The sequence below is a fragment of the Gasterosteus aculeatus genome, chromosome 6 (genome assembly GCF_964276395.1).
Source record: "Gasterosteus aculeatus chromosome 6, fGasAcu3.hap1.1, whole genome shotgun sequence".
NCBI classification, from domain to species: domain Eukaryota; kingdom Metazoa; phylum Chordata; class Actinopteri; order Perciformes; family Gasterosteidae; genus Gasterosteus; species Gasterosteus aculeatus.
In genome coordinates, this window is record NC_135693.1 from 17,927,773 (window position 1) to 17,953,939 (window position 26,167).

The window sequence follows — 26,167 nt, forward strand, 5'->3', positions numbered from 1 at the left end:
TCTTTCTTCCGGGGCCCCCGAGGCGCCTGACAGCTGCAGTTTATCTCCATGACAACGAGGCCGGCACTAAACGCACCGACGGGAGGAGATGATGGAAACACGGCGCCCGGGCTGCATGGATTAGCGCTGTTCATTTCTCGCTCGGCGGTGCAGGCCGAGTGAGGCTGAGTGAGGCTCCCACGCCGGCCTCACCGGGGGCCGGCGACACACAGTCCCTCGCCAGGCAGCGGCGACGCCGGGAGGAAGACTCTCCCTCGCCACCACAGGGAGGGAAGTCGTTTTTTAAAAACCAGGATGCTCTCCAGGTTCAGGTGGATTTTTTTTTTAAAGGTGCTTTAAATCTCACGTGATGATTCAATTTTAGTTTAAATGTTACAATGTCACATAAGCAAAATCCATCCGCCTTTTTTGGGGGAAATTATTTATTTAAAAAAAAAAATAGACATTTTGAAACATTTCTCTGTGTTTTGCCAGCAAAGGGCAGCGTTCCTGTCACGGTGACACTGCGCTCATTGACATCGTGTTTTCTTGGACATTTTGTGTGAGCGAGAGGACAAATCCAGAAGGAGCTTTGTGTAATGTAACAGCTGAGTGGTGAAGAAAGTAAGTAAAATCTTTTTGAAATGTCACAGTCTCTCTCTCTCTCTCTCTCAGCTCGGCTGAGCACCATTACTGGTGAAAACGCTCCCTTTTCCTCTCCAGTCAGCCGCCGCTCGAGTGAGAGATCAGGCTTTAAAGCCGCTCCATTTGCTTCCTTTGTGCCATTCTGGATGAATTAATTATGTGATGAAAAGAAGCAACACGGGACATTTACTGTGGATTATGATGAGAACAAACTTACTAACAAGTTCTCACAGTGATGGTTTGCCCCTTGAAGGCAGATGGTTTCATTTATTACATCCTCTGTTATCCAAAAGGAGATGAAATGAAGCAGCTCGTGTCCTCGGGAAGACCAATTGAAAGACAAGCCGACAGTGCAGTGGACGCAGCACTGCGGTCGTGCTGCGATACGAGACCGGCTCTCATGAATAATGCAGCCGAGGGCCGGCCGGCCGGCCTGCGGGGCGACGATCCTCGCGCAGGGAAATTCCAAAAATTCTATTCAAAAGGAGTGTGTTTTTTTTTTTTTTTTAAACGTAAATGAAGCCGAGGGGTCGCGCACCTCGCCCGGCGTCCCCTGCTGGGTTGGACCCCTCAGCCACGCAGGGCCCGGAGACAAATTATCACAACAAGGTCCCCGAACCAACAAGTGTATTCAAGCACGACGGCCCTCGAATTACAGAGAATTACACCAATAAAAACAGACTATTATCTCCCTGGTGACCCCGACGCAAAGCAGAGGAAAAGAGTGAGTGTGTGTGTGTGTGTGTGTGTGTGTGAGGGGTCAGGAGTGAATACGCAATGACGCAGCATCTGTTGAGTCCTTAAGTGATGCATCACTCCACTCCGCTTCGCTTAGCGTCACTTCGTCTGAGTTAATTGGTTCATGAGGAGCACTAATTAAGGGGGACGGCCTTGTTTATCGTCACGGCGACACTCAGTAAGCGGATATCTTTTTTTTTTATCTTTCTTCAGACCGGGAACATTAACACACCCTCTACAACTGCAGCGGGGGGACGGGGGGGGGGGGCGTCAGTATACGTTTACTTTCGCTTTTGATGCGCCAGCTGCATCTAGCAGCTCGTGTGCAGCAGAGTGAAGCGCGCACAAGCAGCTCGACACAACTCGACATGTGCTGTAAACAAATGTATGCTGCTCATACGCATACATCACACGCACACGCGCACACACACACACACACACACACACACACACACACACACACACACACACACACACACACACACACACACACACACACACACACACACACACACACACACACACACACACACGCGCGCACACACGCCAGGCAGGGAGCTGTCCTACCTCTCGACGGCGTGAAGCCCAGCAGGTCTGTTTGACCTTCCAAACCACGGCAGCGACCAGTAACAGAGACAGGAAGCAGCTGGAGGGGAGAGACGGACAGCCGATTAATTGGAGATCAGCAGTCCTGCAGGAACAAACATTTTCCTTTTTCTATAGAGTCGTTAAATAATGGGACGGGTCCAAACGTTGATTGAACGTGAACGGCTGACACGATCCGAATGGCCTTTAACGCTATTAGAGGCGTTATCTCTAGACACGCTCAAAGAGGTTGAGAGCCTCAGCTTCGGGTTTCACCGGGATGGAAACTTTAAATGTAATAAGATAATGAAAACAGAGGAAACCTCGGATGTTAATAACATGCATATGTACTTATGGACTTTTTACAGCCCACTGTGCTCCACATTATACAACTCAACCCAAGTCCAGTATCTGCAGATTATATTATAAAAATAGCATGTATTTCATCCTAGTGGGACTTAATTGGCCTTAAAAGAAATAATAACGTAAAATGCAGAAAGGAAAAAATCCTCTTCACACCCATTTACTGTCCCCCCCGCTCCCGTTTCCAGACGACCAAGGAGGGAGAAATCCTCCAGCGATCTGTGGCGAGATGAGAGACCGCGGTGACCGCAGGCAGCTGGGGATTCTGGGGCCGCCAAGGTCAACCAGCAACATGATGCTCTCAACAAAGAACAAGGTCTCATGTACACACACACACACACACACACACACAGACACAGACACACACAGCCTGAGCGTCCAATGTCTGGAGGGCTATCAGTTCTGTGGCTAAAGACAAAGCTCTTCTCTCAAGCAGAACTTCTAACGAGAGCTCAAAACAAGCGCGCCCAAAGATTTACCAACAGGAAGTCCCTGAGAAACTGCTGAGGACGGCAGCTCTGAAACAATCCTCCTCTTCATCCGTGCGTGTCTGTGTGATTGTGCGCGTGAGATGCGTCACCATGCGCAGGCGGCAGCAGCGTAAAGGGCATCTCTGTTGTAATGAGCGTGACATTTTCAGACCTGGTCTGCTGAAGAGGCTCCAGTCACGGCCTCTGGTGTCCACACCCGACCTCTCGGCTGCACTCTGAGCCATCACAACCAGGAAATAACCCCCCCCCCCCCCGTCCCCCTCCCCGTCCCCCCCGGGGATGAGGACGCGATGCTCAATGCCGCCGCAGCCTCCAGTTTAAAGACTTTTTCAAGATGATGAGAAAAGCTTTCATTTAATGGACTTAAAAATTCCCCGACAAGGTACTTTACGGATATCATTTCAATCCTGTGTGACCCCCCCCCCACTGATAACGTCCAACACCAAACACATATTCCAGCTCATGAGTTTCATTTGCAGTTTCCATCACAGCTGGAACACAAGACAATGTGTCCGGACCTTCGACTGGTACATGATGACGAGAACATGTGATGACTGCAACGAGGCGTCATTCAGCCTAACGATATTTTCAATAACCAAGAGGTGTTAGTGGCTTAAACCTCTCCGATGAAAGCAAAGACAATTCAGCACCTCCCTCTCTGTGACCTTCCATCCTCCTAAGCGCACCTCCGCCGGCTGAGATTCCGTCCCAGTCAGGCCGACACCCCCCCCCCCCCCTGTTCCATCCGCCATCGCCTCGCCGAGCCACAAATGGGCCGCAGGGCGCGAGCTTAGCCGTCCGGGGGATGGAGCGGGATGGCTAATTGTCGCTATTACCAGAGCATTAGGGAGAGGGATGAAGGGGGGCGGAGGGGGGGGAGGCGAGCCGAGCGAGTCCTGTGGGTTTGTTAACACTCCGCTGAGCCTCTTGATAGGTTTAAGGCTTAAGAGCGCTCACCCACAGGTAATGGCCATCGAACCGATGGAGCAGCCGGGGGGGGGGGGGGGGGGCACAGCAGTGCGTGTACATGATTGTGTTCTTGCTTTTTTTTTTAAGTGGTGCGCCGGCTTGGTTTAAACAAGCAACAGGAGGCTTCCAAAAGCGCAAGATACACAACGCACACACGCACGCACACGCAGGACAAAACAATGAAACATCTGAACCCCAGCGGGCAGAACGGAAAAAATCAATAAGCTATTCGTTGAACATGAGCCGCAGAGAGCTCACAATCGGAAACAGCTTTCCATCTCCACAAACAGCAAATCAACTCGCTGCAGCTTCTGGTCCTGTAGGATGTTTGACATATTAACTTTTATCCATCGGTCACCCCGAGGATCTTTGCCTTTTATCGAACTGCTTTTTTTTAATTTTCTATCTTTTCCGTTTGCACTTTTAGACAACAAGGATGTGGATTAATTGAGTGAAAGCTCCATCCGTGTACCAGATGGCTGCTTCACATATTTAAACTTCCTAATAAACCAACTCTTGAAAGAAACAATTCTGTGGTAGGAACTACATTTATTTCCTGCCGTCCTACCAGCCTGTCTGTACTTCTGACAACTTCCGCAAGCTAAACTTACAAGCCATTGGTGAGCTTTTCATATCGCAGTCGTTGATGATGAGGGTGGTCGCCCAAAAATCAGAATGTGAGACTTTATCCCAAAAAGTGGGGCACGTCCACTTTTATTGTCTGTTGAAACAGCAGGTAAGTTGTGAGTTTCCTTCAGTCACAACAGTGCAGCTCGTCCTACGACGCTTCAACGCATGCAGGATGAGACGCACTGGGTTCCATCCACGGTAAACGTACATGCAGAGCGTCCTTTCAAACTAAACCTCTGTTCAGAAGGTAAGCAGTAGGCATCTAAACCACTTGGTGAGTTTCAGGAACGGTCATTTGCAAATGAAGTGGGCGAGCTCGGGGAGCCACTTAGCGCCAAGTAGCTTCTCTGCTGTTTTGGGAAAGAGAGAGCGGAAGAGAGACACACAGAGAGAGAGAGAGAGAGAGAGAACTGATTGCTAATCAAGCGAGCAAGAGCCGGGAGTAATTGGAAAAAGCTGAGCCGCAGTGTCACCAATTAGCATTGGAGGCTGTGGAAGAACGTAAATGCTGTTCTGTTATGACCATTTTCCTTTTTTCTGGCCTTCATTTAGAGGTGACATACAATACACGAGCATGGAGCTAGAGACAGGAAAAGGAGGGAGGACGGGGGGGGTGACATTATGCAGTTAATCTTCTGAAAAATACATTTTTAATACAACTTAGAAAGTACAAGTATCGAAGCAGTTAAATATAGTGAAATAAGGTTTCACACATGATAGCGGCGTCCTGAGTGAAAGTCCTGCGTTTAGTCTTTTTCACCCACCCATCATTTCATTGTGTTGTGCTGCGTCACAGACAGAAGCTAAAGGGCGGCCTAGTGCGTCCCGTATAGAAGCTAAAGGGCGGCCTAGTGCGTCCCGTATAGAAGCTAAAGGGCGGCCTAGTGCGTCCCGTATAGAAGCTAAAGGGTGGCCTAGTGCGTCCCGTATAGAAGGTAAATGGTGCCCTGGGGCGTCCCGTATAGAAGCTAAAGGGTGGCCTAGTGCGTCCCGTATAGAAGCTAAAGGGTGGCCTAGTGCGTCCCGTATAGAAGCTAAAGGGCGGCCTAGTGCGTCCCGTATAGAAGCTAAAGGGTGGCCTAGTGCGTCCCGTATAGAAGCTAAAGGGTGGCCTAGTGCGTCCCGTATAGAAGCTAAAGGGCGGCCTAGTGCGTCCTGTATAGAAGCTAAATGGTGGCCTAGTGCGTCCCGTATAGAAGCTAAAGGGTGGCCTAGTGCGTCCCGTATAGAAGGTAAATGGTGGCCTAGTGCGTCCCGTATAGAAGGTAAATGGTGGCCTAGTGCGTCCTGTATAGAAGGTAAAGGGTGGCCTAGTGCGTCCCGTATAGAAGCTAAAGGGTGGCCTAGTGCGTCCCGTATAGAAGGTAAATGGTGGCCTAGTGCGTCCTGTATAGAAGCTAAATGGTGGCCTAGTGCGTCCCGTATAGAAGGTAAATGGTGGCCTAGTGCGTCCTGTATAGAAGCTAAAGGGTGGCCTAGTGCGTCCTGTATAGAAGCTAAAGGGTGGCCTAGTGCGTCCTGTATAGAAGCTAAAGGGCGGCCTAGTGCGTCCTGTATAGAAGCTAAATGGTGGCCTAGTGCGTCCCGTATAGAAGGTAAATGGTGGCCTAGTGCGTCCTGTATAGAAGGTAAATGGTGCCCTGGTGCGACTTGTGTAGAAGCCAATGGTACCATTATATAACTAAATGACCTGAATACCTTTTCCAGAACTGGAAAAAAAGATGCATGCATGGCATTATATAATGGAGCAGCACACAAACCAACAACAAATAGGGAAAACGTCCCGTAGTAGCACATAACCTTTTCTCTCTGAGAATCTGGTGCAGTGCAGAAGAGAGAATCTCATAAACAGAGCGGTGACTAACCCACACACACACACACACACACACACACACACACACACACACACACACACACACACACACACACACACACACACACACACACACACAGAGAGAAACAACACCAAACTCTCCCGGCAAAACTTGACACAGTCCCCTAATGATGACATCATCCCTCTGTGCTGGCCTAAAGGTCAGTGGCGTCCGGAAGCCGGCCCTGGGCACAGAAATGGCTCACTTCCTCACATGGCTGCACACACACACACACACAAGCACGGACACGCACCCACATCTCTGCAGGAAACGCACACACAGTTGAACACACACACTTGCCCGGCGTCTTAATTGAGTGGCAGAATCTTGCCTGAAGACATCAGACTTCCATCCAGACGTCTTTTCCAAGACTCCCTCAAAAATGGACAGCACTGGTTTTTAATGGACTAAAGGTGAAGGCAATCATTTTTACATTCATCCTCAACCTTGTTAAGAAGTAGTCTTATTAGACCAGGGGTGGAACCAGGAACAGCTGGATAGAGTGTTTGCGTGAGCTAATATACATGACACGTCAATCATCAACAAATTTGCAAGGGTGTAAAACACTGTTGTATCAAAAGCCTCCAACATTCACGCGTGTTTGCGTAGTAACGAATGCACGGTGGCCGTACTTTGCCCATGTCGGTATTAGACACATAAAACAAAGCACTTCAATACATTTTGGATGTCTGATCTTTATCTGCATCTGAGCTACTCGAGAGCTCGGGGGGGGTCAAGTGTCCGCGGCACCGAGTAGCCCCCAAAGAGTCTGCGGGGGCTAAAACCACCGAGTAGCCGAGGCCTGTGAGGAGCAGCTGCACAAAATACACAACATAGGACAAGCGTACCTGAAGAAGGTGACGAAGAACTGCACCAGGTCCATGATGCTGTTGTGCTGCGAGAAAGCAATCTGTTGAAATAGGGACATAGAGAGAGAGCGTTAAATCCACACAGCAGGCATTTGGATTTAAATGTTGAAAAATAAAATATATTTATTTATAATAAAATATATTTATTTTTCAGCACATGTTTGAACTATTTTTGTTGCATCATTAAATAAAAACAATTAAAAAGAATAATAAATATGTTTCCATTTGTTTCATCAGCACACACGCAAACATTCCTCCCACCTCATCTCACCTTCTCAAAATACAATCGCTCCCCAGTAACATGTATGTTCATGTGCAACGTTGACACCGCATCATGTTTAGGGGATTATTTATTACAGACATAAATTAATAAGTCTTTTATTCACTGACTTTTTTTAAACTCAAGCTGAAGGTTTATATTTCATCTTAATTGGCTTCAAAGACTCAAAGTCGGCATTTTCCTTCACACGTCTTTAAGACATGCAAATAAGCACGTGACCTCCTTCGGGTCCTCATGACAGGTGGACGGCCGAAGATCCGCTTCCCAGTCTGACCGCATCGGTCAGCAAAGTGTTGATTCAGCTTCGAATGGCCTCTAATAGCCGGAGAGGCTGCGTCTTTGTCTTGAGCGAATCCTCAGAGACCAGTTGGGTGGAGGAGGGTGGAGGGGGGGGGTGGAGAAAGGAGCGGGGCAGAATGGACTTAAGAGGTTTACTGGCATTTGTGCAGCAGGTGAAATGGTCTGACGGGGAAAACGCTGCAGAAAAGCTGATTTTGGTCCAGAGGGACGCGGCATTAATACAGGCGTCAGGGAGAAGAAACGCCCGGCTTTGCATTCAGCCTCCCAACGCAGACGCCTGCATCGTTACCCGCTGACGGCGAGAGCACGTTTTATGGGAACACACAGAAAGGAAAAAGGAAGTAGATGGGAATCGTTCAGACGGGAATGCATCATACTCAGTGCAGTAAATGATTACAACATTAGATCCCTCCGAATACATCTTTCCCTCCACGCGCACACACACACGTGCACAAAACACACACGCGCGCACACGCACACGTGCACAAAACACACACGCGCACACACATGCAGAAAACACACACGCGCGCACACGCACACGTGCAGAAAACACATTGAACTCCAGCCAACAGCCATCGTTTAAATTTACAACAACTGCAGTCGTTAAACAACTATATCAATAAGCTGTTTAGACCACACCCTTTCCTCCGTGATCCGGCCCACTGCAGCGCCGCACACACACACACACACACACGCACGCACACACACACACACACACACCTTACTGCCATCCGCTACGGCAGTATAACACATGGTGCGGTTCCTTCTGGGATGGTCGGGGTGGTGAATCTATTCCACATCTTGTGGTTTTGTTAAAGACAAACTTCCTTCCGTCTGTTGACAAAACGCGTTCACGGAAACGTCAGCGCTCGACTTCAGCAGCCAAAGGTCACAGGAGGAGCTCGGCCCGAACACTGGAGGTGTTTCCATACGCCGAAGAAGCACTGGCATGTTTCATTCAGGACGTTGAACTTTATTGATTTGAAGGCGTTGGACGGATGAATGTGGCTGATGTGATAAACATTACGTTGTGTTTAATGTGCACATTTGAAGCTGCTCTCTCTTCAGATCGGGGGGGGCAGCCGTCTGTTCAGAGGAAATATTTTGTGTCGTGTTGAAGCTAGAAGTGCAATTACAGGAGAGAAGAGGAGGAGGGGGGGAGGGGGGGAGATAAAAGAAGAAGAGGAATGACGACGTAAAGAAAGCCGGTTCATTACTGAGAGCCCCCGGTGGCCCAGCAGCTGTGACAGCACCGAGCCGCCTTTCATTTCCCGAACCCTGAACCGGGGGCTTGTTAAATCCTGCGGCGAGGGAACCAGTCCGGCTAATCAATACGGGAGAGGAGAGGAACGAGGCCAGCAGAGGGAAAGGGGGGCGAGGGGGGGGAAGGATGACGCAGGTAAAAACACAGAGACGAGGAGGAGAAGCTGCGGCACGAGATCGATGATCAGAGACGATGACGGCGGACGAAAGTAATCGGTTCATTCACTCTTCTCGCCTCCGGATGCGGCGGGCGAGAGGTCCGGGGAGACGCGTCGTATTCCCGCGTTTAGGACACGTCGCCTCGAATGTCTTTACCACACTCGTCCTCACACTCATGCATATTCATGAGGGGACGAATGACCAAAGCGCCGCCTCCACCCACAGAGGAGCCGGCTGCCGTCCATCTGCAGCTCAAGCGGCAGCGGCAGGTGTAGCGCAGCGCCGTCTGACCCCGGAGCAGTCGCCGGGCCTTTCCGCCGCTCGCCGCTTACTTTGATCGAAAAAAAAGTCATCTCCCATGTTGTCTTTTCCTTTTAATCGGCCGACCCCCACGTTCAACGGGAGTAAATGTTTGCCGAGCTCCACGCGTGAGATTCGTCCGGACGAGCGCCTGGCGTTTGAAGCTCAGCTAACGCGCGACCCCGCGGCCTCTCAGCGGCGCACGCCGAGCGTTTACTTTGGGGGGTTGGGGGGCGCTTTCCACGCGCCGCGCGGGTTCGCAAAAAGAAGCGAACAGGCGTTCGTCTCGTCCCGGACAAAGACCCCCCCCCTGCCTAATCGCTCCTGAGGTAGCTGATGACTTCCTGTGGGTTGGACGGGGAAGCGCTCAGCCGTCCCTCGTCTCCCCCCCGTATGGAACACAATACTGCCTCCATGAGATAGACCCTCTGAGTGTGTGTGTGTGTTCAGGGCACAGTTACCCGTTTCAGCTTCTGTTTAAATGCAATAAAGGACACTTTGGCACTGATACGATCGGAGAGGGTGTGTGTGTGTGTGTGTGTGTGTGTGTGTGTGTGTGTGTGTGTGTGTGTGTGTGTGTGTGTGTGTGTGTGTGATTGAGGCGTCCTATTTAACGGAGGATAATAAGTGACTGAGCGGCAAATCGAATCAAGCGGCCGATCGCGGCGGCTCGGGGGGGGGGGGGTGGTTGGGGGCTCGGGCCTGCAGCAGAATGGCGGCTCACCTCTGACAGAAGGCTTTTAATCAGCTGGCCTTCTCGTTGACAGAGAAGCAGGGTGGGGGGGGGGGGGGTGTTTGTCTTTGCTTCCTGTTCTTGATTTTAATTTAACGCCTCAGAAACATCGGGAGAGGAAACAAAGCGCTCTTATTACGGGCCTCTCTCGTGGAGATATCATTTTATGCTAAATTACAAACACAGATGTGCAAATTATAAACAGTCACGGTCTCAAGTTGCACAATTTCGGGGCTAAATGAACAGTTCGTTCAAAACACGGAGATGAAGAGACAAACTGGGTCGTGTTCCCAGAAGGTTTGCGGCCTCAATCAATAAAACATGTGTTTTTGATTAGAAAAGAATCCAGGCGAGTGCTTGTTTGTGGGGAAATTAAGCAGACAGAGATGATCTGCATTTGCCTGTGATATAAAATGTACTCATTATTTCTGCAGTGGCCTTATGGATTTCTATTGATGTTCTAAAACAGAGAACATTCCCTAAATGTTATGATGTAATTAAAGTAAAGTTTATAACTATTAAATGTGTGCTTCTCGATTGTCGGGCCGTTACGAGCTCTCATTCAACACACATTCCTTATTTCCAGGAACAGTTTGTGGACATTCCTATGCTGACTAATTCCGAACACGGGCGTTTTAAATGACACACGAGCGTTCGAACTCCGTGTCGGGTAGAATTCAAGGATCCAATGACTCGGCATCCTTGAAATTTTGCTGTGGAAGGATCCTTGCATGACTCAACTTTAAAGCCCTGACCCCCCCCCCCCCCTTCCTCCTGTTCAATATTCCCTGTGTGTGAAGTGAACAGCTGAAGGGATCCTGCAGAAGGTCGCCCCCCCCCAATCCATTCCAACCTGCGCAGCATTGTGGTAAATATGATGTCACGCTGGTCGGTGCAGGAGGAAGCGAGGAAGGAGGTGCAAGGGCGGCGTGACACAACCCATCAGCATCAGTTCCAGCAGATCCCAACGTCAGCGTCAGCTCGCCGCCAGGGAAACACTCACATGCTCCCCCACAGGTGTGTGTGTGTGTGTGTGTGTGTGTCGGCGTGCACGAGGATTTTTACCTTTCTAAGGATGCATTTCCGTTTCAGTTTTTGTGTCAGATCTGAAATGTTTTGTGTCTCAGCTTCTCTGACGAAGGTTAACAAGACTTTTCCTGACTGTTCAGTGTTGGTTCATTATCGCAACATCCGGGCCGTCGTTCCCAAACGATCAGATCTCCAAACATTACAGAAGAAAAGGATTTTAAAAGCTACGTGCGGCCATTTTTTTGTCTGTTGGTCCACGAGAAAGTCGACCACTTTACTAATGACTACTCCACTGTGTGTGTGTGTGTGTGTGTGTGTGTGTGTGTGTGTGTGTGTGTGTGTGTGTGTGTGTGCAGGTCTATCAGATCCAATACATGGAGGTGGGGGTCATTACCAATTCTCAGGACACTTTGTCCTCCTCGCCCCCCGCTGCGGCGTCGGAAGCCACCAAGGTCACGGCGCGGGACGCCGAGTGCTCCTCGCGTTACGCGCCCGACATCGCCGCGCGCGTAATTATCGTATCGCCTTTCAACCCGGCAGACATGTGGAGCTCCGATAATGTGGCATTAATGGGAAATGCATATGAGCGCCGCGATCGAAGGACAAGCGGCCCGTAACGAGGGGCGGGACACGCCGTCAAACGAGCCGCCTGGTATCGTCTCACAGACTAGAAAACATGTGTTCAGCATCTTGGCCTTCAAATTAACATGCATTTTCCCAGAAATGTGTGTGTTTTGTGAGCGTGTGTATGTGTGACATTTGTGTAGACAAACACACAACCTGACATACTGAGGCAGAGGACTCCACGTGTGGACGTCCCCCCCTTTAGAGATCACAACATGTCTCGTAAGTCGTAAGCATCGTATCGCCCGAGCCGCTCACCTGGATCTTGTTCGGCCAGCTGAAGTTGGACACGTAGACGTAGAAGGTGATGTTGTGGTGGAGGCGGAAGTTGAACTTCTCACAGGAGAAACTGTCCCGGTGCTCCTTGATGTTGGTCCTCGCTATGATGGGCATCTCCTCCCCCGAGATGGTGCCGGCTGAGGGCGGCCCGACAGCGGTGTGAGAGGAATACAGCAGAGCAAAGTGCACAGAGACAGACAGGAAGGACAGGAAGGCTGATACTTACAGCTGGATATCTGGAGTTTAGCCCATGTGGACAAGGCAAAATAACGCAGATGTATAAATGACAGGTGTCACAGCTGACGGCCTTTCAGTCATTGTGAATAACACGTTCCCACCCTCTGCTTCATCAGGGCTATTAGTGTGCACACAACCGCTGTCTTACACACTAAGAAGGCCCGCGGCCCCGAGCTGGGGAGCCCGTGGGGCCCCGAGACACCGAGCGGTGGGAGCCGAGGGCTTCCATCTTAAATGAAACCAGGAGGGGAAAAGTACAGAGCGGCCGAATGGCTAAATTGTGAAATAGCCTGTGATGTGTTTTGTCCGGAGAGGAACAAAACCCCGGCAGGCCAACAGGAGGCGGATCTGACCTTTTCACCTCGGCCCCACAATGACAATGACACGTCTCTGCAGGAAGACGGCGGAATGCTTCAGAAAGTTTTATATTACCGCTCACTTAGCTTCATTTGACAGAATCCCATGATAGACACCGACTGATGGCTTCTTTTCAGAAAGTATATTGCAGTTTTGGTAATTTTAGGATCTTCATGATTAATCCGAGACGCAAAACGCTGGATGAAACGAGCCTTTGATCTACTTCAGACAACCTGTTTCTGAATGTGTTTTCATTTCAAAGTAAACTCACACACGCTGCGACGGATCCTCGGATACAAGCGTTGTGATGTCTCACGGGAAGCTTTGTCGTGCACGTTATTAACAACCAGCAGCCTGCGGCTTGAGCCAGTTTGGTTTAAAACAGAAGTCTTGTGCCAGTAGCATAGGCCACTTTTTTATATATATATATATATATATATAAATAATCGACTTCCTCTTAATATGGTCAGAATCAAAATAGTTAAAAATGAAAGAAAAGGGACCTTTACTCTGCGGCTGCTCAACTCTCTGCACAAAATCATGCAAATAAAAAAAACACTGCAAGCAAATTAATCTTCCCGCAAATCAAACACATCCACAAGGGGAACATAAATTCATCGAGACGCGTGCAACGCTCAGAAATATCCTGCAGATAGCGTCCCACATAAGGGGAACTGCTCCCCTGGGACACTAAACAGGGACGCACACGGTGTGGACGGGTCATAAAAATGAATCACGTCTGAACCGTGCGTGTCCCAGACATTTGCATCACTTTTTAGTGTTTAACTTTAACTGTATTCTAAATAATATTTGTGCTGTCTAGGTTGGTGAATATTTGAGTATTTATCGTGCCTATAGGCGCGTATCCATTTGCAAATGTCCGTCCCAGGACGACCGAACCCTTGAGACAAAGTAGAAACGTGGGAACCCGCTGCTACCTGTAGAGCTCAAGGACCAGGTGATGTTCAGGTCGAAGTTGTTGGAGGCGTTGATGGACATGTCGAGGTTCTTGTTGGCCTGCGCGGACACACGGGAGAAACACACGGCAGGATTAGAGGAAACGGTTTCCATCCAAAGAGGCTGGAAGAGTAAATCCACCATTTCTACAGGCATTTCCTGGGTTACTTGTTGACCGCCGGGGGTTATAAACTATACTGTGTGCACTTTTACTTATTTCCCCTCCGGACTGCCGACCTTTCGCACTTCTTTGTGTACATTTATGAAGACGCACGGGAGAATTTCTTGTTGAAATATTTTCACTCGAACTTCCGCTCTCGTCTCCTTGGGCATATTTGGATCTATTGGCCTCTTTTGTGTCTTTCCATTGATTCTGTCTTCAATGCTGCCTCGACATTCAACTTTGAGTCTAATCTGAACACACCTTCAGGCTCTGAGATGGAAAGAGGTGGAAGGACGTCGGTGAATCTCACTGTCCACAGAATAAATGTCTCTTCTAGAAGACATATCAGGTTATGACTGCGTCTCGTGTCCCTCCCCTATTTAGATTATGCCTCGGCGACGCATAAACCCCCCCCCCCCATTGTGCGCCCTGGGGTGCACGTGTCACCTGTTCGGGTGTCGCCATGAAGTTGATGCTGGTGTAGTGGCGGTCGTCTTCTTGCAGCAGGCTGAAGGTGAACTGGTAGTCGATCAACAGGTTGTCTGGGCAACGACAAGAGAGACAAAGAAAAAGTATCAGTCGCCCGGTTGGCGTCGGTTCGTCGCCGCACGTTTCAGCAGCAGAGGAAAGACTATCTGAGCTTCTTTCAATCTTTGCTGAGGAGCGTCAGGAGGTCGATTCCAAATCAAACTTGAAAAAACGTGTCCGACGACGGCCGAGAGTCGATAGTCAACTCTATGAATGAGAGTACGATGGTTAGTCACACACACACACACACACACACACACACACACACACACACACACACACACACACGTTTTATGAATAGGAAAAGTTTGATTTCTCAAACTTTCCTCAGACGAGCAGCGGATCGATAGAACAAGAGTCCAAATGATCGCAGCAGACGTTTAATCGTCGCTGAAAGCTCCTCGTCGGCGAGACAATGGCCGACGTATACAGGGGGAGTCACGCCGATGCAACATCTGGACAGACAGCAGGAGCCACGCCGGGTCACCTTGTCCGCCCGCCATAGGGGGGAGGAAAGGAGGGCAGGAGGACGGAGGAAAGGAGAGTGAGAGGGAATAGAGAGCAGCTCTGTGGCCGTGAGAGAGGATTTTCTAACTTAATCAGCGTGACTGCGAAGCCCTCAGGGCATCCAGGTGTGTGTGTGTGTGTGTGTGTGTGTGTGTGTGTGTGTGTGTGTGTGTGTGTGTGTGTGTGTGTGAGACGCATCCAAGGCCAGCTCAGGCATGCAACATTTAGGATTTTATTTCCATCTCAAATGAACGTTGACGCTCTTCTCTTTCCACTGAGCTTTGTCCGTCAACGCGACCGGCGGCTGCAGCGTTCCATCCCGCTCGTCGGTCGGATAACGGGAGCTTCACCTTTTTGAAATAGAGACTTAGGTGAGAGTTAAGCGATGGGCGGCACAGGAACGGAGGTGTGATCGCGCTTCCCTTCAGCTCCACCATCCAGACCAAAGCAAACGATGTCAGACAAACGTTGTTTTTTGTCTGTTCGCAGGTGCACAGAACCGAAAGGGAACCTCACACCCGTTTGTCTGCCGTCTCCAAACGCGTGTGACTTGAAGGCTGTTGGGAACAAGGACGCCAGCCAGGTATAAAAAAAGTTCATCTCAGCGAAATCCCATGTGAGGAATCCGACAGCGGGTTCACTTAGGCAAACTCAATTGCAAGCGTGCTGGTGAGAATCAACGATCCCCGTACGACGGCGAATAGAAATAGACTGTGGCAATTTCTCAGGTTCACAGATGGGTGATCTTATTACCATAATATGTGAGCTGATTCAGCTGATATGAAACAAAACACTGATGATTGGAAAGGAGAAGGCAGACGCCCTCAAGCGGAACCTAATCTGATATCCCAGCATTCTGCCTCAAACAGGAATATAATAAACACGTTTGAAAAGGCGTGAACTCCCCCACAATGTCAGCTTGTCCGAGTCTCTTGCCCAAGTTGCATTTAATGCTTGTTAACAACTCATTATTTCCCATTTGCAACAGCTGCCCGACGGGAGACGAGGTCGGACCGGGGGGGAGGCGGCGCGAGGACAACAGGCCCGAACGGAGCTCAAGGTAACCGGAGGTGATGCGTACATGAGGTCGGGTGACCCCGGCCTATTAGAAACGCCTCGCTCCCAAACAGTGCAGTCATTGCTACACGCACATCTGGATGGGCCACGGACGGAAACGCATCAAATCTAGAAAATACTTTCAAAAGGGAAACCCTTCGATCCCAGTCGGAGCTTCAGCTAAATGCAATTCAAAGTGTTACCAGAGTGTGTGGGGGAGGGGGGGGCATCAAACCTGTGAAGGGTTAACCGGTAGGAACACATGCAAACAGATGTTATAGAACTATATTGTTATATAACGAGCGCCCTGCGGACAAGAACCGGTCGCCGGCCGCGGCCTGAACTGGCCTCTGCATCTATCAGCTTCCATTTCAAGTGTCTTTGAAAACATTTCAGCACCACGAGAATAACGTTTAATAATATCAAGAGGGAATCGGGGGGGTTGACGGGGGAGAGGAGCCTCGTCGTCCCTCTGCGGCTCGATTCCTGACAGCTCACTAATCAGCTGCACTGATTTTTAATTGGGATTGTGAGGGGGGGGGCTGACTCCGGACCGACCGGTGGTCGGCTGGTACTCCAGCTGACTGCCGGTCTTCCCAGCGGACGCGGCGGGACACCGGTGGCCGTCTCTTTAATTGGACGTCCCTCGTAGCGGACAGAGATGGAATGTGACGGGGGTTCATTAGAGCATCGTCCCGCCGCTGCTGCTCATGAAGGGCCGGCCTGACTGGGGGGGGGGGGCAAACTCATTAAACAGCAACGTTGCTCATCATCAACTGACCGGCGGGTAAAACGCGGCGTCGCTCGTGAGACGAGGAGCCAGCGGCTGGACGCTCGCACGCATCGATTAGATGGAACGCTTCATCGTTCAGGCATCGTTCTGTGTTGTTCAGTGCAGACAAATCAACCAATCAAAAAACACATTGAAGTGTTGAGGGAAAATGTTTCTTATGGTCCAATATGTATTCATGATATCATTATTTTTAGGGTAAGCAGGGATATATCTACATTAATATATGCATGTAGATGAGTTACTATTAACGGAGAGACAGGAGGAGCGAACAGCATGGATACGGAAAGACAGGAGTCTGATTGCACAAGGTTTAGATGTGCAGAGACACCAGCAGTGGGACGACGCGTAGACGCTGGGAGACAGAGCGGGAGGGCGAGTGAGATACGGTCCACCGAGCAGAATGAGCCAGTCAGACCAGCATCGACACACCAGATGGAGGGAGGACATCGGGGTTACAAGGTGCGTCGTCAGAATAGAGTCAACACACCAGACGGGGGGGGGGGGGCTAGTGAAGGACGAGGAGGACAATGGTGGGACAACAACAGCAGGAGGAGAGGTAGGTAGTTGGGATGGAAGGCTTCACTCAATCGAATGGTCAAAGAAATGTACAAACTCCGACCGGCAGTGTTGTTGCTCCAATGCTATTGATATGTTGAAATGAATATTGAATATAATCCAGATCTCCAGTGTGTTCTGGGTGTGTGTTACGGTTACTGCCGCTCTTTAACGCCACGTGACGGGAGATGAAGCGTCGTTTATCAGCACCTTCCAATGACATTTAAGACTAATATTGACCCGGCTGCCTTTCCTTGGAGCACGAGGGAAACTGATGGCTTATAAATCGGTGATTTATACACGCTATCTCTGCGCGTGCGTCCACGCGTGTGCGTCTGAGTGCGCTTTGCTCTTGTTCAAACAAAACTAACCCCGTTTCACAGACAACAGAGGAGATAATGTGACATTAATGACGGAAAACACGCCGTCGCTCAAATGCATCTGGAAAAACACGGCTTCAGCTGCAGCCATGGAGACGCCGAGCAGCTACAGCCTGTAAAACCGCCGTTTGAGTGATTCTGTGCATTCGGATCGTCTAAATCCCTCCCACAATACCCGGCAACGGCATCGCATTAGTGCCATCTAGTGCCTCCCGAACTCTGTCCTGGATCCAGCTGACAAGAAATAGCGTCCCATCGGTGGACGTCAAAACCAAATGCAACTGCAGATGAGAGCAGAGGTTCACGCCGTCCTTCACAGGCAGCTGTCAACTGGATCGTCACCGATCACAGTGCCAATTATATTGTATTTAAATGTGCAAATGTGTGATCTTACCCTGCTTATTTTTAAATAATTGATTATATTGTATTGACCTAGAGGTCAAATTCTGCCCCTTATTCATTTAAAAGGGGCCAGATTTGAGGCGACGCGCCTTTAAATGTCTGTAAAAGGAAGACCGGTGACATTTTGAGATCGTCGTTGAACTCAAGTTCGTTTGGTGATCAAAGACACATTCGAGGTGAGCGGTGCAATCTGCGGCGTGACTCCTCTGATTGCTGCGTCCTTTGGAGCCTCCTTCCCCGAAACAACGACAGCTCCACTCCAGCTAGAGGGCCGTCGACATTGACAGCACTTGAACCTTATTCTACTGTGTAATAATATTAACTCCGATGGGTGTGTGTGTTGCTGTGAGACAGAGAGAGATGCAGGGCGAGGGAGCGTGTGCAACAAAACATCTGTTTTGACTACAGCGTGCCTCCTTCGTCTGCCCTTTAAAAGGGGAAAAACTAGCAATTTGTAGCAAATGAGCCAAGTCAATGTGATCCCTGCTAGCACCTGGGAACAGAGACAAAGACACAAAGTCCTGGTCAGAAACACTTTCTCTCTCTCACACACAAGGATGCTTCCCTAAAAGCCAAACTGGGAAGACTGAGAAGGGATCACATCGGATGTTTTTGGTCATTTGAGTCGTTTTCATGTAGTGACGTATCATCCTTCACAACACCGTATTCCTGCGATGCCCACGCGTGTCCTAACCCGGCTCCGTTTATCGCACCTTCATCCGGCGTTTGAAGTCGGGTTACCTCGGAGGCCCCGCGTGGCCCCGCCGGCGTTTTCTGGTTACAAAAGTGAAACGCGGTTGGACAGATGACTTGAGAGTTCAGCCGGCTCGGGGGACCACGCGTCATGTTAACACAAGATGGCAAGCAGGGTTAGCAGCTGCTCTCCGGCTTCAGTACTTGCTCGGGGTACATTGTCAAGGGACGAGGATTGACATTGTACACAGAATCAGACTCCAGACTCTGAGTGTGTGTGTGTGTGTGTGTGTGGGGGGGGTTCAGGGAGACTCAGGTGTAGCGGCGGTAGGATACTTACAATAGCAGGTTCCCCGGAGAGGGTTACCAAGGTAACGGTTCTCTGAGTCACATCTGGAACGACGCCGGAGACGAGAGACAGGCGGAGAGGAAAAGACAAATGAGAAGGAGAGAAAGAAAGAACAAAGGTGTTAGCATTCGATTTTGTTTTTACAGACACCTTTCTTTGTGACACCGTGTGTGTGTGTGTGTGTGTGTGTCAGGGTCTGCTGCTCTCCTTCTCCCCAGGGTGCCCGCTATGAGAGAGAAGGCGTCGCCTCTTTGATTATTTCCTGCATCAGGAGCAACAACGGGGGCCGAATGACGTGGGTGAATCGCAGTGGAAAACGCTGAGAACACGTTCGCCAACAAATAGCCCCTCGCTTGTGCCGAAAAGTCCAACGCGGCTCCTCCGTGGGGGCTGGCAGCCGTATCGATCCGGGTTTCAGAGGCGTAGACAATGGAGAAGTAGTCACGGCGAAATGAATGCATAAAAAAAAAAAAAAAAAACGACGAGTGTGTAAACTGCTCCCAAAGCGCTTGAAGCGTAATCCACTTCTTTAAAGTGTCTCCAGCTTCAGTGGATTCCAAAACCACCGTGGCTTCGTCAATAAACTGCAGAATGTGCTCAAAGCTAGTTGGAAAGTTTTTGCTTTGCAACCGTTTAATAATAAAGATACACAAGTTTATTGCCGTTTTCCTTCAAGGCAGCTGCAGTGTAACGGCTTTAGATTAAAGGCAAAACTTTTGTTCATCTATTTCATTCAGTTAGTAAAACTATATACAAAATATACACAGATCTCTACTATGACGTAAAGAGTGAACATACAGATCTAGTGACTTTATTAGAGTTTAAGGGGCCTCGTGGTGAACAAATACGCGCGCTCTTAAAGAGAATGTCCATTTTAACACTGAGCCAACGTTCTTAAAGAAAGAATAACAGGGTCAAAGGCTCAACGCGCCAGAGTCCATTAGAGTGTCAAGATGGACGACGTGCACCCGAAGTGGCGACGGGGAAATGATTGCCTGTAATGAACAAAAGCCTGTTATTACACGTCCACGGCCGGGAAATCAGAGAAATGTCAAAAAAAAAAAGATCCGCTACGAGAAGCACATGCAATCGGCATTATAATGTCAATGCTTTTAAAATATCTTTAAAAGAGTCCTGATGGAGGCAGGCAACTGGTCTGTGTGTGTGTGTGTGTGTGTAATTATTAATATTGCAACCGTTCTGCATCGTAGACTTTTAGGGAAAAAAGAGCTAACTAAAAAAGGCCTGTGCCGTGATTCATTGGTCTCCACGCATGGTTCTGCACGGAGGAGAGAAGGAAAGAGGGAAACCCAAACGTTTGGGCTCCACAGAGCATCTCCAGAGGACTCCAGGACTTAAAACAACGAGCAGCGCTTCTCACCGAGGTTTACAACATCTCTGAATGCAGCACAGAACCGTTACACGCTGCTCAACAGGGGAAAGTGTGTCTAATATATGAGACAACGTACAGCGTGATTGACATTATGACGTCGTCAAACGATTCGAAGGTTCTTTAATGAAGTGATGCAGCATTCATTCCATCTACAGAGAGCATCACGTCCACGTGTGTGTCCAGAGGAGAAGGACAGGGAGCAGGCGGCGAGGACAAGACGTCTTTTCTCCGGGGGGACACCGAAGCACCGACGCAGAGCTTCGACAAAGAGGCGACGCGCACACTTAAGCTGCTTACAACGGGCTAATGGGGACGAGATGAGGGCCACAGAGGACGCGGCCGCCTCCTCACTTAAAACGCACTCCGAGCCAGATACACACTCACACACGCATGCACACGAGTGACAAATGCTGTGTGTGTGTGTGTGTGTTCAAGGGGTGAAAGTGTAACTGTTGTGATCTTTAAAAGCGCCCAAACTGAATCCGTGTGCAGATTTTGAACCGGGGGACCACACGCCGTGCCGAGCTCCGCGCGGCAACGCTCCACATGACGCGCATTGGAACGCACAAAACACCCTCCGCGGCTAAACATGCAAATTAGCAGACAATTAGTGGAGTTGTCTGCATTTGGAGAGGAGGCCAATTAGAGTTAAACCGATGCAATCAAACAGCCGGGGAGACAATGCTGCGCGGGAGGGAAGGACGGAGACAAAGCGCTCGCGCCGGCTTCGGCCCGCTGGAAACACACAAGGCCGCAGAGATTGTTGGTGAACGCTGCGAAACTCTCCCACGCAAACGGCAGCCGGACATCTGGCGAGCAGCTGATTCTTGATATCAGCCGCTCGGGTAGACGCCGCGTTTCAGCGTTTCTTCACCTGCCACGTTCCCGCGCCGAGCGCCTGTAACAGCTGCTACTGTTCACGGCAACACACGGCGCACCCACACACCCACACACACACACACACACACGGACTCTCGGCGGCAGGATTGGCTGTGAAAGGAATATGTTCTCTGCTGGAGACGCATACGGGAGGACGCCTTCCAAATCTCAGGGGACACATCTCGACAGCTGCAGTCACCTCATGTTGTAGCTTATCACACAGTATCTTATCCTATAGTATCTTATCCTATAGTATCATATCACACAGTATCGTATCCTATAGTATCTTATCCTATAGTATCATATCACACAGTATCGTATCCTATAGTATCTTATCCTATAGTATCATATCACACAGTATCTTATCCTATAGTATCTTATCCTATAGTATCTTATCACACAGTATCTTATCCGATAGTATCTTATCCTATAGTATTGTATCCTATAGTATCGTATCCTATAGTATCGTATCCTATAGTATCGTATCCTATAGTATCGTATCCTATAGTATCGTATCCTATAGTATCGTATCCTATAGTATCGTATCCTATAGTATCGTATCCTATAGTATCTTATCCTATAGTATCTTATCCTATAGTATCGTATCCTATAGTATTATATCACAGTATCTTATCCTATAGTATCGTATCCTATAGTATCTTATCACACAGTATCTTATCCGATAGTATCTTATCCTATAGTATCATATCATATAGTATCGTATCCTATAGTATTATATCACAGTATCTTATCCTATAGTATCTTATCCTATAGTATCATATCATATAGTATCGTATCCTATAGTATCTTATCCTATAGTATCTTATCCTATAGTATCGTATCCTATAGTATTATATCACAGTATCTTATCCTATAGTATCGTATCCTATAGTATCTTATCACACAGTATCTTATCCGATAGTATCTTATCCTATAGTATCATATCATATAGTATCGTATCCTATAGTATTATATCACAGTATCTTATCCTATAGTATCTTATCCTATAGTATCATATCATATAGTATCGTATCCTATAGTATATCCTATAGTATCTTATCCTATTGTATTATATCACACAGCATCTTATCCTATAGTATCATATCCTATAGTATTATATCCTATAGTATTATATCTTATATAGTATACAGTGTCCTGTCCTGTGTGTATTATATATTTATATATCAGTCTACCTGATCGGAGGACATAAGCATACACAAAAGTGATAAAAAAATGTTTAATGGGCTCATTATTTGGGGCACTAGAACAACACACCTTTAAACACACATACGCCCGCCTGCAGTGACCCGGGGGAGAAATTGCTCGTTCATAATCACAACGGCCAACAAATGGCGCTCCACTTGGCACGCCGTTCTGGAGCGACTCAAGCAAAGCAAACAGCGGTGTGACAGAGAGACAGTTAGAGAGACAGAGATGAGGGGGAGTGAGAGGAAGGGGGAGGAGGGAGGGGAGTTAACGATAACATGAGTCTCACATGTTCAATCCGACCCAATACGAACATTCCAAGGTTATGATTGACTCTGGACGTTTTGGAACCAGGGATTGTTATTTCATTCCTGTTTACGCGTCACGCTGATGGAAGGTGACAGCAGCCATGTGGCGGGAGGCCTTCTGTGTGAGGAGGTCACGTCGGGGTCAGGAGCGCCGGGAACGCTCACAGGTCACGTGCAGCGCGCTGTAAGTCACAGCTGGAGCCGTGGACGTGATTGGTAGCAGATACGACACGAGTGGCTCGTGAGTCGGGTGTGCGCGTGCACCTCAAACCCGGACACACGTGTTTTTGGTTTGAGAGTATCTGACCCGCCACGTAATCTGCATTTAGGATTTAGGCCATAAAAACATTGATAAATACATCTGAAGGAATGCGTGGCGGGAGAGCCAAAAGACAACTTGGCTAAACCGATTAAGCGGGACCACTTTTACCATCAAAGCCCTTAATGCTCCACAGCTCTGTGGGAATGAAACAAACTAATCAAAGCAAATAATTAGCTGTAATAAAGAGAACTTTAGCATATCGGACTCTAAACAACTGTAGCAAGTGTACTACCACACAAACACACACACACACACACACACAATCTGTCATCTATAACCAACAATGCATAAAACGTGCAATCAGGGTTTTGACAAAGACAAAAGATGATTCTTCATCTGCAGTCTCTTCTATCTCCCTTTTCCTAAACCCCAAACACACACATTTACACACACACACACAAATATATAGACACAGACACACACTGTGTCTCTGCACTCCAGCCTCGCCGGTGAGATTTATCGATGCAGCACTTTGCAGTCAGTCTCTGTGTTGTGTTGCTGCGCTGAGCCACGCAGGGTGTTGTAGTGCTGCAGTCGGGGGGAAACACACACACACACACACACACACACACTGCGCGCACACACACAAACACGCATTGTCAGCGTTTCTGCCTTCCTGATACAAACCTATTTTAGAGTAAAAATGTATTTTCCTAAAGTAAACTGAAACTGAAGTAGCAAAGTTGCACACTGATGAAAGTATTGCAACACTATATTTGCAATATTAGAAGCTGTTGCCTTTAAACATCACAGGGGGACTGTTTCTATTAATTAAAGTATTCATAAGAAAGGCATAGTTGGCGCTACATCATACATGTGTCTAAAAACAAGACAGTGGTCCATTTCTGGCGGTCTGAGCCTCTGCGAGGAGGAACGGGAGAGTCAGGCGCCGCCAGGCAGACGCAGGAACTACTTGTGCTCACGGAATGAACGGAAAAAAGGCCAATCGCTGCCCAACCTCTTTACGAAAAGAACAGCCGTTGGTTTTGCTGCAATACCGTGGGTGCGTGAGCCAGAGTGTGACATCACCCTGGAGTCGTAATAAAGACGCCGGCTTTCCCGTCGTGCTTGTTGCTTGCTGCATCGTGATATATACGTTCTGACGTCATTTCACTCGACCAAGTCTCGGAAGGCCGGCTGCATGTGGTTGGGCTCAGGTTGCCGGTTCAATCTGCATACTCACAGTTGGCACTGGTCTCCCTTGATCCCTTTCGTGGAGCAGAAGCACTTCCCCGTGTTGGCGTGGCACACGTTGGCGTGGCTGTTGCACTTGCACGCTGCAGGGAGGAAAGAGAGAGAGAAGCAGATGTGTGGAGTCATGAGGACAGTTTCCAGAACCCGACGTCTCCTCAACAGCAATGTGAGAAGTAACTGCTGCTGCTTCGCTGCCGTTGAGCCAGGCATCGGCCGAGGGCAGCTGGTGAACCCTGCGTACTGCACAGAAACACAACAAGCCTCTTTACGACGAGTTGCGCGAATGCAGACCGAGAGCGTGGGAGGAGAGATGAGAAGAGGTGGAGGAGAGAAGGAAAGTGCAGGAAAAAGGTGGAGAGAAGGGATTGAATGTTTTCCCTCGTTGTGACTGAACCGCAGCTTTATCAGATCCAACCTACACGACTGCCTCAGTGGGATGCGTTTGCTTACTCAAAAGGTTTGGGGGGGAAACGTAAGTTCACCATTTAAGAAAAGGAATTCTAGTGCCGTTTAAACGGAACGCCAGCTTTAATTAAGTATTAAAAGATATTGACGTGCCCACATGGCGCGGACAGTTGTCGGTGACTGTGAAGGATCCTTAGTGATGGAGATCCCCCCCCATTTTGAGGACGGGAGATGGAGCAGAAACATTTTCTAAACGCATTTATATTCCCTATGAAAAAAAATAGGCTTCATTTAAATGACCCCGAGCTCTTCCTTGGAACCTACAATAGCTGATCTGTTCTTCATCCCGGCGAATAAGACACAGACAACACGTGTGCTAGAGGCGTCCACCTCGGGACCCCGCAAAGGAAGCAAGCTAGCGAGGAAATAGGCTGCTCATCGCCGTCAGATTTAAAAAGGTGCAACGACGCAAGATGGAATTCAGTAGAAAAAGTAGTAAAACGTCTGGAACAGTTTGGAGTGCATGAGGCAACAACCTGGATGGGGAAATCTGCCTGTTGGAAGCGGTTGTTTTTCTCCCGTCTGCTTGTGATTTGCCTCAGAAATGGGGGCCTTTTTTATCTTTTTTAATCGCTTTGTTATGCAAAAAGCACGATGGAGCCGGATGATTCGCACGGAGCCGAGCCTGTAATTTAGACCCTAAATCACTTCTGCATGGAGTGACTAATGGCAGAGACAAACAAGAACGTCCGCTATACCCTTGTGTTTCTGTGTGTGTGTCTGTGCGCGTTCACGTCCACACAGGGCCACTCTTTCCTGTGTCCCTCTCGACTCTGTTCTTATTCCTTCCAATTGGCACGTGGACAGCTCCTGTAATAAACCGGCACGGCGCTCGGGTCAAGGTAGAGCCGAGGCGCCGGCGGATAATGAAAGGAGAGACAACCTCTCCTCCTCCTCCTCCTCCTCCTCCTCCTCCTCCTCCTCCTCCTCCTCCTCCTCCTCCTCTTCTTCCTCGGCGAGGCGATCAGTAGCAGACTTACTGCTCACTTACTCGTTCTCCAAGTTGAGACGCGCGACGGCGAAATGAGGCGGTACAAGCAAAACAGAACTTGGCTCCATTAACCTGAAATCACTGTGACCCGTCACAGAGGAGACGGGGACACTCTCGGAGATGCACGGAGAGGGTCCCGCAGGTACCGGAGCGTCAACAGAAAGTGGCTTTTAGACGGGAGATGGCGGAGAAGTCACAGGTGTGTTAGCGCTCGAGTCACCGCGCTGCTCACGCAATTTCCGCCCAGCAGGATGTCGACGAAGGACAACAGGAGTGTGTGTTTTTGCCAAATACGGACAGAAGAAAAAGAAAAACAGAAAAA

At 49.1% G+C, this 26,167-nt stretch overlaps 1 protein-coding gene across 8 annotated transcripts in view; it reads right to left on the minus strand.

Moving 5' to 3' along the window:
- The window catches only part of LOC120820841 (attractin-like protein 1), a 124,386-nt gene that overhangs the window by 44,105 nt on the left and 54,114 nt on the right, over nucleotides 1–26,167 (minus strand). For 7 of the 8 annotated variants that reach the window (XM_078104886.1, XM_078104887.1, XM_078104885.1 and 4 more), the window contains 7 exons: nucleotides 24,379–24,472; nucleotides 19,079–19,131; nucleotides 14,272–14,366; nucleotides 13,643–13,721; nucleotides 12,090–12,247; nucleotides 7,123–7,184; nucleotides 1,930–2,008 (listed from right to left, as the gene is read on the minus strand). In XM_078104886.1, the coding sequence (XP_077961012.1) occupies nucleotides 1,930–2,008; nucleotides 7,123–7,184; nucleotides 12,090–12,247; nucleotides 13,643–13,721; nucleotides 14,272–14,366; nucleotides 19,079–19,131; nucleotides 24,379–24,472 (620 nt within the window). The remainder of the gene's footprint in view (nucleotides 1–1,929; nucleotides 2,009–7,122; nucleotides 7,185–12,089; nucleotides 12,248–13,642; nucleotides 13,722–14,271; nucleotides 14,367–19,078; nucleotides 19,132–24,378; nucleotides 24,473–26,167) is intronic. The other variant, XM_078104888.1, reaches the window with a different exon arrangement.